Source organism: Magallana gigas, chromosome 1 (assembly GCF_963853765.1).
Source record: "Magallana gigas chromosome 1, xbMagGiga1.1, whole genome shotgun sequence".
Taxonomy (NCBI): Eukaryota; Metazoa; Mollusca; class Bivalvia; order Ostreida; family Ostreidae; genus Magallana; species Magallana gigas.
The window spans coordinates 4,360,452-4,376,302 of NC_088853.1; the positions used below are offsets into that span (position 1 = coordinate 4,360,452).

The 15,851-nt window shown below is 41.8% G+C and overlaps 2 protein-coding genes across 3 annotated transcripts; one reads left to right on the forward strand and one right to left on the reverse strand.

Moving 5' to 3' along the window:
- Window positions 1–4,587: 4,587 nt before the first annotated feature.
- LOC136269449 (uncharacterized) lies at window positions 4,588–11,934 on the reverse strand. 2 transcript variants are annotated; one of them, XR_010712760.1, is made up of 3 exons: window positions 11,798–11,934; window positions 5,028–11,445; window positions 4,588–4,675 (listed from the first exon to the last, which is right to left on the reverse strand). XR_010712760.1 is itself a non-coding variant. In XM_034469246.2 (2 exons), the coding sequence occupies exon 2, from the start codon at window positions 11,339–11,341 to the stop codon at window positions 5,228–5,230; it is 6,114 nt and encodes a 2,037-aa protein (XP_034325137.2). In that variant the 5' UTR covers window positions 11,342–11,445; window positions 11,798–11,934; the 3' UTR covers window positions 4,713–5,227. The 2 variants fall into 2 exon arrangements, 1 of the variants encoding a protein (XP_034325137.2); XM_034469246.2 differs by lacking the exon at window positions 4,588–4,675 and having other exon boundaries at window positions 4,713–11,445.
- A 798-nt stretch (window positions 11,935–12,732) lies between these two features.
- On the forward strand, window positions 12,733–15,294 carry LOC105323445 (probable serine/threonine-protein kinase fhkB; the record flags this gene model as incomplete). The annotated part of the gene is made up of 6 exons (XM_066079051.1): window positions 12,733–13,253; window positions 13,705–13,773; window positions 14,202–14,270; window positions 14,444–14,500; window positions 14,613–14,663; window positions 14,977–15,294. Coding segments are annotated over exons 5-6 (339 nt in total), but the record flags the coding sequence as incomplete, so codon positions are not given.
- Between the last annotated feature and the right edge of the window lie 557 nt (window positions 15,295–15,851).

Sequence of the window (15,851 nt, forward strand, 5' to 3'; positions counted from 1 at the left end):
ACATGCCTGTGCTACCTCCTGTGATGTTTGCTTAAACACCCATTGCAAGAAAACGGACGAACAAGTAAGTTGTCGTTCCTGTAATCGTGTCTGTCGGTCCTTTGGGTGCTTTCAAAGACACAAACAAAAACGAGTCGTCAAAAAAGATAGTTACCCCCCTCCCTGTGAGCTGTTTTACCAATGTAAAAAATGTAGAGTTCCTCAGCAACATGCCAAGCGCTCTCCTGAGCTACACATCTGTCAAGAGTGCATGTGTCCCAATTGTCACGAATATCAATTGGGAGCATCGCTGTTATCAAAAATCATTTGGACCAGAAATAGACAAAAGAAAGAAATTTATATATTACGATTTTGAAAACCTTCAAGACGAGATCTTTTATTGTGAGCAAGGATATAGACCGCCCAGCATTCGATGTCGTAATTGTGTCCAAAAGAAGAGTTGATGTTCCGACTGCAGACTTTGTCAACCAAGCATTTGCCCTTCCCGAAAAATAAAATATTTAATTTTAAATTATGCGCATGAATCAGTTGACACCGTAGCAATATATGACGCACTTTTTTTTTATCCGACCCGTGTTTAATGTGTCGAGTGTCTAAAAAGACCACAGGATAAACAATCCGGAGAGATCATATGATCAAAAGTCCATTGCACCTGACCATTTTACGCCAGTATATATAAATCAGGAGACCGAAGATGGCAAAACTAGCAGCTGCTGGTCCAGGCATCCCCTGGTTGATTTCCATTTGCATAGTCCTGTTACATGAAGCATCAGCGCAACTTACGGGATGCCTGAACATTAGGGGCATTAGTAGTAAGGGGGGTAGTCTGAGGGCACTTTATGGTCACCCTTGAGAGGGCCGTCTGAGGGCACCACTGTTGAGGGCCGTTTGAGGGCACCACCCTTGAGGGCCTTATGGTCACCCTTGAGAGGGCCGTCTGAGGGCACCACTGTTGAGGGCCGTTTGAGGGCACCACCCTTGAGGGCACCACTGTTGAGGACTACTGTTGAGGACTGTCAGGGCCGTTTGAGGGCACCACCCTTGAGGGCCGTCTGAGGGCACCACTGTTGAGGGCCGTCTGAGGGCACCACTCTTAGGGTCGTCTGGGGGCACCATGCATAGTTATATTAAATCCAATTAACTCAAGTTTTTTCAGTTCAAAACACACTACTCTATTTGATTATACCGGGAGGATGGCTGATCGGAGGGCGATTGAGGGTCTGTTGGAGTACGAATACTAATACAAATTTTAAAAAAAAAAGAAGTTGTTGATCTAAAAACATTTATTTGACAATTGAATATCAATAATTAAATACACGTGGCAATATCGTTAATGCATAACACATGACAATATCAATAATTTAATACGCATGATTTTATAACATACGATATATCTTTAATAAGTTTCATGTACAAAAATATTTAATTTATACAAATATATATATATATTAACTCAACAACGCACAAACAATGGGAGAGATTAGAAAGTAACTTATGAAAATACTAAAAGTTTTACACATGTATACAAACTCAAACATACATATATATATATATATATATATATATATATATATATATATATATATATATATACAATATGCATATACAATATGCATATACAATGACATTTATCCAAAACAAATGTTTATATTGCAAACAGTTTGCTTTTAAAGCTTTTGATGAAACTTTTTCATAAAGTCTTCAATATAATTTACCAACATTGATGTTTGGAGTAAGTCCATGCGGACGCTGTCAACAAGCTCATTAAGAACATTTAACTCCTCTTTAAGAGGATATTGGCAAGTTTCCCTCCAAAACCCAGGTGGTATCATAGGTGAGAGCCCAGATGTTGATGCCTGGGTCTCTCCAGGTGTCGATAGAGAGATGGGCTGGGTTGGTGCATGAAACTCCCGGTGCATCATAGATTCTGATGGGTTTTCTCTTGTCACCGGTTGTAGCGCGGAATTTGATGCTAGGCAATATTCCGGTAGCTCAGGACCCGGTGAAGCGGGGCTGTAATCACTTGAAACGGGGACGTTTTTCGGTGAAGCCGGGCTGTATTCCGGTGAAACGGGGACGTATTGTGGTGAAGCGGGGACGCATTGAGGTGGAGCGGGGCAGCTGTATTCCGGTGAAACGGGGGCGTATTGTGGTGAAGCCGGGCTGTATTCCGATGAAACAGGGACGTATTGTGGTGAAGCTGGGACGTATTGCGGTGGAGCGGGGCTGGATTGGTTGGGTAGCCTGGTGCACATCCGCCGCTCCAGCTTCCTGTACCTCTCTGGGTTTTCCTCTCTGAAACAAAAAGAAATAAAATTGCATATTTAAAATCAAACTTTAAATTATATAAAATATTTTAAAAAAAATAAAAATATGGTATATAGTTGATTTACACATGACAAGACACTGATTTTTTAAAAATCTATACAAGTACATTTCCATATAAATTCTATACCTAAATTTCTTCAAAACTGGGGCTTCCTCCGTTGTTTCTTGCGTGAATTTGACTCTTTTTGACTTCTTTTCAATTGTTCTATGGAAAGTGATACAAAAAATAATTTTACAATTCAGATATTTTAATTTAACATGATAGACGGTGTTTTAAATGTAAATTCATAGTTTTGGAATTAATTACGTAAATTGCTTTCATTTGTGAACTCTTTGAAAGAAAAATACTCAATGTATCACATTTGTTATTAAGATAAAAAAAAGTTTTTATTACATACTACATATTGGAATAAAACAAGATGCAATTATTTTGATTAATTACGACATAAAAATGTATACCTCCTGTGAAGAATCTTCTGCGTCCTCAATTTTCCTCTTTCTGGAGGGTGAGGGATTTGGTTCTTCGCCATGTACGTCCTTGGGAGAATTTCTTGTTAAAAGAAAAATATATAAAAACTTTAAGAACTCTATCAATTTGTTTTTAAAATTTCTGTATATATGGCACTTAAAAACATTTAAACACCTTTTTTTTAATGATAAAAAATCAGAACTTACCCTGGATTGAAGATCACAGAAAAGCTGTCACCCAGCTCCATCCATTCCTTTTCGAAGTCCCGAAAATCTCTTCCAGGTGAAGATGTAATTGTGTTTTCACTCTTGTTATCCCTGAAAAGACAGTGATCCAAGAAAGATAACCAGGATTATTTGTTGATTGATCAATTTCTATCCAGTTACTAATTTGTCGTTTAACGAGGTGAAGTGTGAGACTTGGTAGAGAATGTTTCTTTAATTTGAAAATAACGTCGGCATAGGTAACACCGTGTTTTCAAAATTTTGTGTTCAATTAATATTCGTTCAAAGCACATCGTCGCTCATTATGTTGACAATTACAATCAGTTCAAATAAAGCTTACAAGTAGGCCTAATTCCTGGTGATGAGTATAACAATTTTTATGCCTGAATATCTACTAGGTTTTAAGGAATTATACATTTATGCTTTTATCCGTTGGAAAACTTTGAAAAAATAATTTTAAAAATAAATGATAAAGACTTACATAACGTTGAAAAATTCTTCTGCCATCTGTAACAGTCTCTTTTTCACTGTGGTTTACTTTACATTTATCCCTTCTATTTATACTGATTTTAGGGGATGATTAGAGCAGCGTTTGGAGCATTTTCATTGTTTTTTATGTAAATTGGAGTTGTCTCATTTAAATACCACGCGCACGCAGTGAATACGCGCGCTTTTATTATTATTATTTTTTTTCTGTACGTGGAATAGTAAGAAATCGTATATTCCATAATTATTTAATGCATAATGTATTATATTATATTTTATTACCTATCATTTATATTATCCTAAATATGAAAAAAAAAAGAAATATCCTAAATACGTATTACACTTTCATTAAATTAATAAAAATTGCATGGTTCTTTATTTCCCACCTCATTCACAAAGATGACCAAATCCGTGTAGGAATTTGTTTAATTGACATTTTTCTTTTAAAATTTGATTAATATTGACTCAAATTTGCTAATATGTGGTGATAATACTTTTCCTTTGCAAACTAATATATTTAAACATGTTTTGCTGATGTACACCGATTTAAAGATAAAACCTTGTTGATGCCATATAAGTTACAGAACAAGTAATCTTTATCGTTTATTATCAAACATGACATTATGTACTTAATTTTTGCAAGTAATATTGTTTGAAATCTAGCATGAAGTTTTGTAATATAAATCTTTAGGAGATCTAGAGGGACATTAATTCCAAATTCTTTTTCTTATTTCATCAATAAAATATGTTTAAAAAATGAACACAAACAAATTAAAAAATGTATTTCATCTTAAAAAAAAAAACAAAAAAATAACGCGCGCATGATGACCGTGCGCGCGCTGTCTACATCTTATGTGTTTCTATAAGTATTACATCTACATTAGGTTTAGTGGTCATAGCCGGACTTGATATCCGAAGCAAGTTTTTTAAAGTTCAATCACCTTTTACAAGTATCGCGCGCACGACGATGACCATGCGCGCGTTTTCACATCTCAGGTGTTTCTATGCTAAAATTATTGATCTCAGAAGCCAGGTTTTTAAAGTTCAACCACCTTTTAGAACATGTGTTAGAAACTTTTGTTCTGCCCCAATAAAAGTCGGACTCACAAGTGTCGGTGAAATCAGTTTATTTGGGAGACAGATAACCGTCTCAGACGACGGTAAAAAGCTGTAACAAAAAAAATGTAACAATCAATGGCTGGTACAGGTTTCCATACAAAAAATATTAGGACAGAGTTTGCAATTAGATTATGAAACCTTACACATATGATTTAAACAGTTGAATTCAGTCTATTCATATGATAAACAGCAAGTTAAAGTAAATTAATCAACTGCAACTCGAAATTAAATGACCAGAAATATGATGGACAAAATGGCGCCCCATACACCGAGCACATGGTAAACATAAAATACAAGATTTCAAGAATATGCATCGCTTAGCATTACTGACATGAAACATACAGATAATTCACATAAAAATATGTTGAAATAACCTAGTTTACAAATGTCAAAAGACTTACACTGTGGATTACAAGCCTCGATACAGAGAATCAGAGTTGTGCATACATCGAGTATGGCGCGGTTTTCCAACATAAAAAATTAAGTCGTACGACAAATCTTTCGTAACAAAAAATAAAATGTACACGAAACATGACACTCCCCGTCTGATATATAAAATTATATCACACAAGATTTGAATACAATTTAGTACAGAAAACATTCAGTTCTCCAATAATAAAATGAGTTCCGTCACTGGTCTGACGTAAGAGGTGGTCTTGCCGTCCTTGCTGACACGTACTTCAACCTTGCGAACCAAGTTGTCCTTGCCAGGAAACGTTGCAGTAATGCGTCCAAGCGGCCAGTTGTTGCGATGGGTTTCGACATCCTTTAACAACACTATGTCACCAACACTAATGTTACGTTGACCATGATGCCACTTCTTACGCGCTTGCAAGGTATGCAGGTATTCCTTCTTCCATTTGTCCCAGAACATCTTGGCGAGGTGCTGTACTCTCTTCCACTGTACCTTGAAGAGGTCCTTAGCAGTTGTGTCGCATACAGCTTCGGTCGGTACATCCGTCTTCTGAGTAAGCAAAATGCTTGGGGTAAGGACAAAAGGCGAGTCTGGATCTGACGAAACGGCGGTAAGTGGGCGAGAATTTATGATCGCACTTGCCTCGGCCAGAAAGGTGGTAAGTACCTCGTGCGTAAGACCCTGTGCTGAATGATCCTTCAACATGTTGTCCAATATGCGCCGTGTCAACCCTATCATGCGCTCCCAAGCTCCACCCATATGGGATGCATGGGGCGGGTTGAAAATCCAGGTTGTCCCCCGAGAGTGCAGGAAATCCTTGACCTGACGATCTTCCACGTTGATTGCGTCGATCTGTAGAGGGTCGGTAGCGCCAACAAAGTTGGTTCCTCTGTCGGAACGGTACTCCTTTGCCTGTCCTCGTATGGCTGTAAAGCGCTTCAGGGCGTTGATGAAGGATGATGCGGACATCTCCTCTACTACCTCGACATGGACTGCGCGTGTCACCAGACATGTGAACAGTGCTGCCCATCGTTTGCCGTTGGCTGGAACTCCCCGAGTGCGACGAGTCACGACGTCCCAGGGCCCAAAGATATCTACTCCCACCGAAGTGAACGGTGGCTCTCCTGGCAGTATGCGGTCTGTAGGCAAGTCAGACATCTTCTGGGTTGCGAAGCTCCCACGTTGTCGCCGACAAGTAACACACTTGTGAATGAGGGACGAAACAAGGCGCTTGCAGCCGGTGACCCAGAACCCACAGGACCTGACCTTTCCCTCCGTAAAGTGGCGCCCTTGGTGTTGCACCAGTTGATGGTACTTGCGTACAAGTAAGGTCGCAATGTGATGCTTCCCCGGTATCAGTATAGGGTTCTTGCAGACAGTCGCATCGTTGAGATGTCTTAAGCGTCCACCAACTCTAACAATACCATCGTCGTCGAGGAACGGACTCAATGCAAGAATGCTGCTATTCTTCGGCAATGGTTGTTTGGACCTCAGACAGTAAATCTCCTCACAATAGACTTCTCTTTGCACTGTCTTGATAATGTAGTTTTCTGCTCTTTGAGAGTAGTCTATGGACTTCGGTAAAATCTGTGATTTACCTCCCTTTCTGCTTATGATGAATCGCTGGAGCAGGGCGATACCCTCGACCAATCTGTCCCAGCTGGAAAATCTCTCATATCTCTGAGTTCCAAGCATAGGTTCACACTCAGTCTTCAAACATACAGGTCTGACTTCTCTGTCTGACAGAGGTTCCTGTAGGGGAAACCCTTCTGCCTTGGTTTCGTCGTCAATGCGCTGCAGGTGAGTAGTTCCTCTAAGCCAAGCACACTCTCCAATGTCCTTAGGAACTACGCCTCTAGTGCCCTCGTCAGCAGGGTTGAGGTGTGTCGGCACAAAGTTCCACTGCGACGGCTCACTAAGGCTTCTGATTTTCTCGACCCTGTTGGAGACGTAAATAAAAAATCGTCTCTTATCATTGTGGATATACCCCAATACCACACGACTGTCGGAAAAATACTTCACCGAGTCGAACATTATGTCCATGTGATCCATGACTATCTGCGATATCTCAATGGCTAGAACAGCTGCACAAAGCTCTAAACGGGGTATGGTATGGCCTGATACTGGTGCCACTTTAGACTTCCCTAGTAGAAATCCAGTCATCGCAGAGCCATCTTCGTAGTACACCTTCATGTAAGAAACGGCAGCTATGGCTTTCTCTGACGCGTCCGCATATGTCCACAGTTCCTTTCTTACTGCCTTGCTAAGATGTACCACGGTTGTTCTGGGTATGTGGATCTTCTCCAACTCCTTCAGAGATGAACTCCACTCTTCCCAGCTCGCCAGAATATGGTCCGGCAGCGGCTCATCCCAGTCTGAGGTACAGGTCACTACGTCTCTAAGAATGAGTTTCCCGCTGATGATAACAGGTGAGAGAAAGCCTAATGGATCGAAGAGGCTGTTCACTGTCGACAGTACACCTCTGCGTGTTGTGGGCTTGTCATCAGTAGAGATGCGGAACTCGAACATATCACTCGACAAGTTCCATCGCATACCAAGACTCCGTTGCACGAGCTGGTCCTCATCAAGGTTCAGGTCGTAGATGTCCTGTGCTAAGTCTCGTGGCTCAAACGCCTTCATGACATCCGCGCTGTTTGATGCGAACTTGTGGAGCCTTAGGTTCCCGTATTGCTTCAATGCGTCCTGGGTTCTGCACATCAGGTCTACTGCTTCTTGGCTTGTTGAGCATGATGTCAGACCATCATCAACGTAGAAGTTCCTCTTGATGAACTCCTTGACATCAGGTCCATGGCTTTCCTCAGACAGTTCTGAGATCTTCCTGAGGCCCAGTGTCGCTATGGCCGGAGAAGGACTATTACCAAAAACGTGGACCTTCATTCGGAATTCTGTTAGTTCCGTTCCGATCTCGTTGTCCTTGTACCAAAGGAAGCTGAGAAAGTCTCTGTGCTCTTCTCTGACGGTGAAGCAGTGAAACATGTGCTGCACGTCTGCTACGACAGCAATCATCTCCTTCCTGAAACGAAGCAACACTCCAAGCAAGCTGTTGGTGAGGTTCGGGCCAGACAGCAGTTGGTCGTTCAAAGAGGTTCCCTTGAACTTCGCAGAGGAATCAAATACGCCCCGGATCTGGTGAGGTTTCTGAGGGTGGTAGACCCCGAAGAGAGGAAGAAACCACTGCTCCTGCGTTGACTTGGAAGTGGGTGCTTTCTCAGCATGATCGTTGTCGAACAGCTTTGTCATAAAGGTCGCAAAGTGTTCCTTCTTTACTGGATCCCTCTTGAGACTTGCGTCCAAGGCTCGTGCACGTCTCAATGCAACCTCATAGTTGTTTGGTAGTCGTAATCTTGGTTGGCGGAAGGGTAGGGGAGCTACCCACTTTCCATCCTCACCTATCAATAGTTCTTTGTTCATGATGTCCATAAACATCCTATCTTCCACTGATGATCCCACTTTGTTATCATCTGGTGTGCGTCTGAATAAGTGTTCATCAGATGAAGTGTCAGATACCCGTAATCTGTTTGTCACATCTCTGGTTGGAAGCTTCTCTCTCACGGATAAGTACTGGGCACATGGTTCAAGAATAGTTCCACGTCCGCTGTCCGTGATGAAGGTCTTGTACACATTCGCAGCTCTTGGTCTGTGTTGTCCAGACAAGCATGTGTCGCCGATGATCGTCCAACCAAGGGGTGACCTCTGTGCAAATGGTTCGTGGTCACGTCCTATGCGCTGCTCAAGAACATGGTGGACTTGAGGAAGGTCTCTTCCTATCAGCAACAGAATTTTTCTTGAAGCGTCAATGGGTAGGATGTCGCCGGCTATATCCCGCATGTGCTTGTGCTGAAGAGCAACGTCAGGTGTAGGGATCTCTTGGTAGTTGTTCGGTATTTCATCACACTCTAACGTGCACGGCAAGGGTAGTCTGGTCTCACCCCTGGCTGATTCAATATAGAGTCCTGAGGCAGTTCTCCCGAAGGTTGTCACTTGTCCAGAACATGACGTCATCAGGTAAGGTATTGTCTCTGTATTGATGTTCAGCAAGTCAAACAATTCCTTCTTAGCCAAGGTCTTGTTACTCTGGTCGTCAAGCATAGCATACAGAGAGACAGCTCTTCCATCATAGGTGACAGTCGCGGGAACAATTCTTGCACAAGATTTTCCCTTAAATTCCTTCCCTACTTCTGTGCAGTTGCTGTTTATGGTTGTGACGTGCTGTTCTTTTGTTACTTGCTGACGCCTAGGAGCCTCCTCCCCGCCATGAACTGATGAGGCCCTTCCAGTGGTAGGAGCTGGTGACGAATCAACATGGAGAGACGTAGTGTGGAACTCACTTCCGCATTCCTTGCACATGATGGCCTCTTTACAGTCTTGTTTCCTATGACTTGCGGAACAACACCGAAAACAGAGTCTGTGTTCACGGAGCAACTTCATACGTTCTTCAATAGGCTTGGCCTTAAACACTCGACAGTTATTGACACTGTGTTTAACACCCGGACCGGTGTGAATTATACACACATCAAGCTTCGGCTCGTTCAGATTTCCGGATCCTGTTGGTTGATACACTGTGGTTTTCTTCGTGTTCACTCTTCCCCTTGGAACGTTCATAGGCTGCTTTTCGTTGTGGTTAGCGTCAGTGTGATACGCAAAACTTGGGTCGTTTTTCACTCTGCTCATCTCCTTCATGAAGTCAACAAACACACCAAAGGGTGGAAACACAGTCTGATGTTCAAGCTTGTACTTCATGGCTCTGTTGGTCCATTTCTCCTGCAGGCCATACGGAAGTTTTGAAATGATGGGTCTAATCCCTGAGGATGAGTCTAGATAGGCCAACATTGCACTGTACTTCGGATCCTCCTTCAAAAACTTCATCTCCATAAGAATGTCTGACAGATCGTAAAGTTTTTGATGATCTCTGTTGCCAAGCTTTGGGAAACTCAACAGTTTGGCTCTTACGGATGCTTCCACATGTTCTGGTGCACCATAGCGCTCATCCAACCTTTCCCAAAGTCTTCTTAGTCCTCTTGAGATGTCGAAGATGTTGGATGTCCTCATGCTTGTTGCGTGCTTCTTAGATTCCGGACCTAAGTACTTGATAAGAAGGTCCATCTGCTCGGAGTCCAAGACTTGAAGCTCATTCACTACACACACAAAGCTGTGTTTCCAGGCACTGTATGATTCTGGTCTATCGTCAAAGTGAGTAAGTCTGGAGAATAGCAAGTCCTTCCTCAGGAGGAATCGGGTAACATCAGTTACTTGTTGTCCCTGATCAGTCACAAGTGGTGATAAGGGGTGTGAGGCAGCCACATACGGTTGTGCGACAGGCACGTGAGGGTGTGCGGTAGGCACGTGAGGGTGTGCGGCAGGCACATGAGGCTGTGCGTCAGGCACATGAGGCTGTGCGGCAGGAACGGATGGCTGCGCGGCAGGCATGGATGGCTGTGCGGCAGGCACGTGAGGTTGTGCGGCAGGCACGTGAGGTTGTGCGGCAGGCACGTGAGGCTGTGCGGCAGGCACGTGAGGCTGTGCGGCAGGCACGTGAGGTTGTGCGGCAGGCACGTAAGGTTGTGCGGCAGGCACGTGAGGTTGTGCGGCAGGCATGTGAGGTTGTGCAGCAGGCACGTAAGGCTGTGCGGCAGGCACATGAGGCTGTGCAGTAGGCACGTACGGCTGTGCGGCACGCACATAAGGCTGTGCAGTAGGCACGTACGGTTGTGCGACAGGCATGGACGGCTGTGTGTCAGGAACCAAAGGCTGTGCTGCAGGTACATAGGGTTGTGCATCCGGGTCAAGTTGAGTCGGATCGGAAGTACCGGTCAGTAGTCCTGGCGATGCAGAAGGTTGACGTGGAGTGGATTGATCCTGTCCTGGTTTAAAGTTGCTGACTTCGCCTAAGGAACTCGTTCGTCTCTTCATAGGTGACATCTGTATCATGGTCGATTCAAAGGCTTGACAATCAGCTTCAGCTTCTGCAGCCTCTCTCTCGAGATGTAGCATTTCCATTGCAGCATCGAGTTCCACTCGTTGTTTCCTGAGCTCCAATTCTCTGGCGGTGTATGCCATCCTAGCCTTTGTTCGGCTTACATCAGCCCTCTTCTTCGCTAAGATGTCGGCAAAGGAGTCCTCATCCTGATAGTACTCTTCCTGATACTCCTCTTCATCTTGTGTGACGTACTGCCTCTTGCCATCAGTCGTCTGTGATTCCCGGGCATCCTCTGTAGGGTCAGGAGTGACCTGGGTGCCCTCTGTTGAGTCGGGAGTGATCTGCTCTGCTGAGGTAGACATCCTAGTCTTTTTACTGTTCTGCCCCAATAAAAGTCGGACTCACAAGTGTCGGTGAAATCAGTTTATTTGGGAGACAGATAACCGTCTCAGACGACGGTAAAAAGCTGTAACAAAAAAAATGTAACAATCAATGGCTGGTACAGGTTTCCATACAAAAAATATTAGGACAGAGTTTGCAATTAGATTATGAAACCTTACACATATGATTTAAACAGTTGAATTCAGTCTATTCATATGATAAACAGCAAGTTAAAGTAAATTAATCAACTGCAACTCGAAATTAAATGACCAGAAATATGATGGACAAAATGGCGCCCCATACACCGAGCACATGGTAAACATAAAATACAAGATTTCAAGAATATGCATCGCTTAGCATTACTGACATGAAACATACAGATAATTCACATAAAAATATGTTGAAATAACCTAGTTTACAAATGTCAAAAGACTTACACTGTGGATTACAAGCCTCGATACAGAGAATCAGAGTTGTGCATACATCGAGTATGGCGCGGTTTTCCAACATAAAAAATTAAGTCGTACGACAAATCTTTCGTAACAAAAAATAAAATGTACACGAAACATGACAACTTTTGTGCACATTTTGTTTGTATGCTAAAATTCCTTTATTATTATTACACCTGGTGCATTGTTTTTTAATTCATTCATTAAAGTTGAAAATGCCATGACACCACTTGATTTTCGAAAACGATTTTTTTTGTTTATTTGTTTTTTTTTCAAGTTCATTCACCTATTAGAAAAGTACCAGGTGCACGAGGACTGCGCGCGTTTTCTCTAATAATTCGTGCCTGTTGCCATGCTAATAGTAAATTTTCCCTTTAAAATGACGATATCCTAGCTATATTATATAAACCTGTTCGTCATCTTTTACACCAATTACATGTCGCGCCTCATCCATGTAGTCATTCACAAAAGATCACCGAAGTGAGTTTTTAAAAAATCATTTTAATAATATCCTGTAACTAGTATTGCTGTAGTGTTCAATGAAACACAGTGAGCTCATGCACTAGACAACATAAGTAGATCATGTACATACCATCGATGTGTGATATGGGTGTACACGCATTGGAAGTATTCATTTTAATTGACCTTTTTTTTTTCAAATTGGGGGGTCTTTAATTTGTGTAATTAAGACATATGTGGGTATTGGGTTATTTTCGCCCGCTCACGGTGATAAACAAGAGAGTACTTATATTCATCACTGTCAGGTACACTAGCTGCATCCTAATGCCCTTTAACGTAAATAAAATAAAACAATGTATAGATAGACTTCGTACTGAATGATAAATGAAATATATGTTGATCGAAATGATATTTGCTTATTTTTCAACCCACATATGTATTTCATCTGGGAGCGCCACTTACACCCCCCCCCCCCCAAAAAAAAAAAAAGCAAAATACAAAATTAATAATTATTCGCTTGAAAAAAGAATATAAAAAAAACCTAATTTTCACATGGTTCTAACTACTCCAAGAATCATATTTAACTTCTGTTACCTAATATTGGCGAGGTAAGTGTATGAATTTCTGGTCACCCCGAGTAACGTGTCACGTGTCCAAAAGTCCGTGCAAATTTCGCGCACTTTTAGAGATGATGGCGAAGTGGACGGTGTGTGGCGTCAGTGTCTTCACACTGTGTGCGGTATTTTTACTTTTTTCGGAGCCTGGTCATGGAAATCAGTGTACCAGATGCTGGCCAGCCAGCTTATTCAACCGTGTCATGGATTGTAAAGACATTTACACAGGCTGTATTCTGCTGATGACCCCCAAAACTGGGCTGGAATTGTGCGTGAAGTGAAAGTGTCCAGGTGTGAAGTAAGAATCGAAGGAGGAGGGTCCCTGGCCATGGTCAGAGATAGGATGGGAAATCTTTGCAAGGCATTTTAAGGTAAGTGTGTGTACAACTTTGAACTATGTACGGAAATGCTTGTATTCTTTAGAAAGTATATATGTTTTTATATATATATATATATATATATATATATATATATATATATATATATATATATATAATATAAACTTTCATTATTATGCTTACAAAATATAATTATGCATATATAAATATGTTAAAATATAGGTACAATTTCAGAATCATTGCAATAGAATTCATTTAGTAATGAAATCACGTGATTTTGTGACGTGATCTTTATTTATAGAAAAGATTTCTCTCCCCGAAAGTGGCCGAGTAGTTACGAATGTAACGTAAAAATGGCGGCGCCCATAGATAGTTAATTTTAAGCAATATCTCTTTCACGGTTTTTAAAGAAATATTTCCTGTTTTAAATGGAAGGAATGTTTAATAGTATTGAAAAATTCATATAAATAAATAATCATTGTAGAGTTGAATCTGGAATCCACCGAAAATGACCAGTCTGAGTCAACGACGGTTGCAGGAACAAGTACGTCTGGTGAGAACATTATCTATGACAGTCAAGCCTTTTCAGTGATGGCAACTTTAAACAGTGTTTAAATTATGTCATGGTGATAGTGATTCATGTATTTTTGTTTGTAGAAACATTTTAAAAGAGATAAAAGAAATACTTCTAGGAATATATTTATATCTAAACATTTTTATAGAGAGGAAGGGAAGATTTACTATGTTAGTCTCATATGTAAAACGATACTACGACTTGATCTTTATTTATACAAAAAGATTTCTATTTCTGAAAATGGTCGAGTTGTTACAAATGGCAGGAAAAAATGGTGGTGCCCATAGATTGGGCCTACCTGTTAAGCACTATACCTCTCATTTTTTTTTTAGGGAATATTTCCCATTTTAAATGGAAGGAATGTTTAATAGTATTGAAAATTTCATATAAATAAATAATCATTGTAGAGTTGTGTCCGGAATCCACCGAAAATGACCAGTCTGGGTCAACAACGGTTGCGGGAACAAGTACGTCTGGTGAGAACATTATCTATGACAGTCAAGCCTTTTTTTCTTTTCCTTCATCAGTGATGGCAATTTTAAACAGTGTTTAAATTATGTCATGGTGATAGTGATTCTGTAGAAACATTTTAAAAGAGATATAAAAAATAATTCTAGGAATATATTTATATCTAAATTTTTTTTTATAGAAAGGAAGGAAAGATTTACTATGTACCAAGAGGTGAAGAACGAAGGGACTTTTAAAAGTGAGTAATTACAAACTTTTTTCAGAGATAAGAAATTAAGCAAACAATTTTTTTTCACATGGATTTTTATATATTTAGCAAGTTGAAAATTTTAGTTAAATAATTATTGTAGAGTTGCAACCAGTGGAATCCATACCAATAAATGATCAACCGGAAGTGTCAGGTTAGTTGATAATAGTTTGATCATCAATGTTAGTGCTTTATACATGTATCTTTTGATAAGGCTTGGGACAAAACAATGTAAATAATTTTACTGACAAGTAAATTATAAATCTCGCTTGAGTCACTTGGCAGTAAATTTTTAGAAACTTAAGAAAGCTTGAATTATAGAAAGCACATTACCTTCCAAATCAGAACTGGAACTGAGAATAATCGATACTAAGTCTTTATCAGACAATGATTGTGATATTAAATATTTGATGTAGGATTAGTGTGTCATAAAATATTGAAATGTTTTCATATGAATATCTTTATAGGCTTCTTTGCATGGGCCGCTGCCACCGGTGCTATTGATCATCATCCTCATAAAACGACTGATTATCTACTGCATACAAGATCCAGCCCAGCAACAACAGCCGGTCCAGCAGCAACAACAACAACCGGCCCAGCAGCAGCAACAACCGGCCCAGCAGCAACAACAACCAGCCCAGCAGCAACAACAACCGGCCCAGCAGCAACAACAACCGGCCCAGCAGCAACAACAACCGGCCCAGCAGCAACAACAACCGACCCAGCAGCAACAACAACCGGCCCAGCAGCAACAACCGACCCAGCAGCAACAACAACCGACCCAGCAGCAACAACAACCGACCCAGCAGCAACAACAACCGACCCAGCAGCAACAACAACCGGCCCAGCAGCAACAACAACCGGCCCAGCAGCAACAACAACCGACCCAGCAGCAACAACAACCGGCCCAGCAGCAACAACAACCGGCCCAGCAGCAACAACCGACCCAGCAGCAACAACAACCGACCCAGCAGCAACAACAACCGGCCCAGCAGCAACAACAACCGACCCAGCAGCACCAACAACCGACCGAGCAGCAACAACAACCGACCCAGCAGCAACAACCGACCCAGCAGCAACAACAACCAGCCCAGCAGCAACAACAACCGACCCAGCAGCAACAACCGACCCAGCAACAACAACCGACCCAGCAGCAACAACAACCGACCCAGCAGCAACAACCGACCCAGCAGCAACAACAACCAGCCCAGCAGCAACAACAACCGACCCAGCAGCAACAACAACCGGCCCAGCAGCAACAACAACCGGCCCAGCAGCAACAACAACCGACCCAGCAGCAACAACAACCGGCCCAGCAGCAACAACAACCGGCCCAGCAGCA

Bases quoted from the DNA above. Each gene is read 5' to 3' on its own strand.
- LOC136269449 (XM_034469246.2), bottom strand. From the start codon at position 11,341: ATGTCTACCTCAGCAGAGCAGATCACTCCCGACTCAACAGAGGGCACC.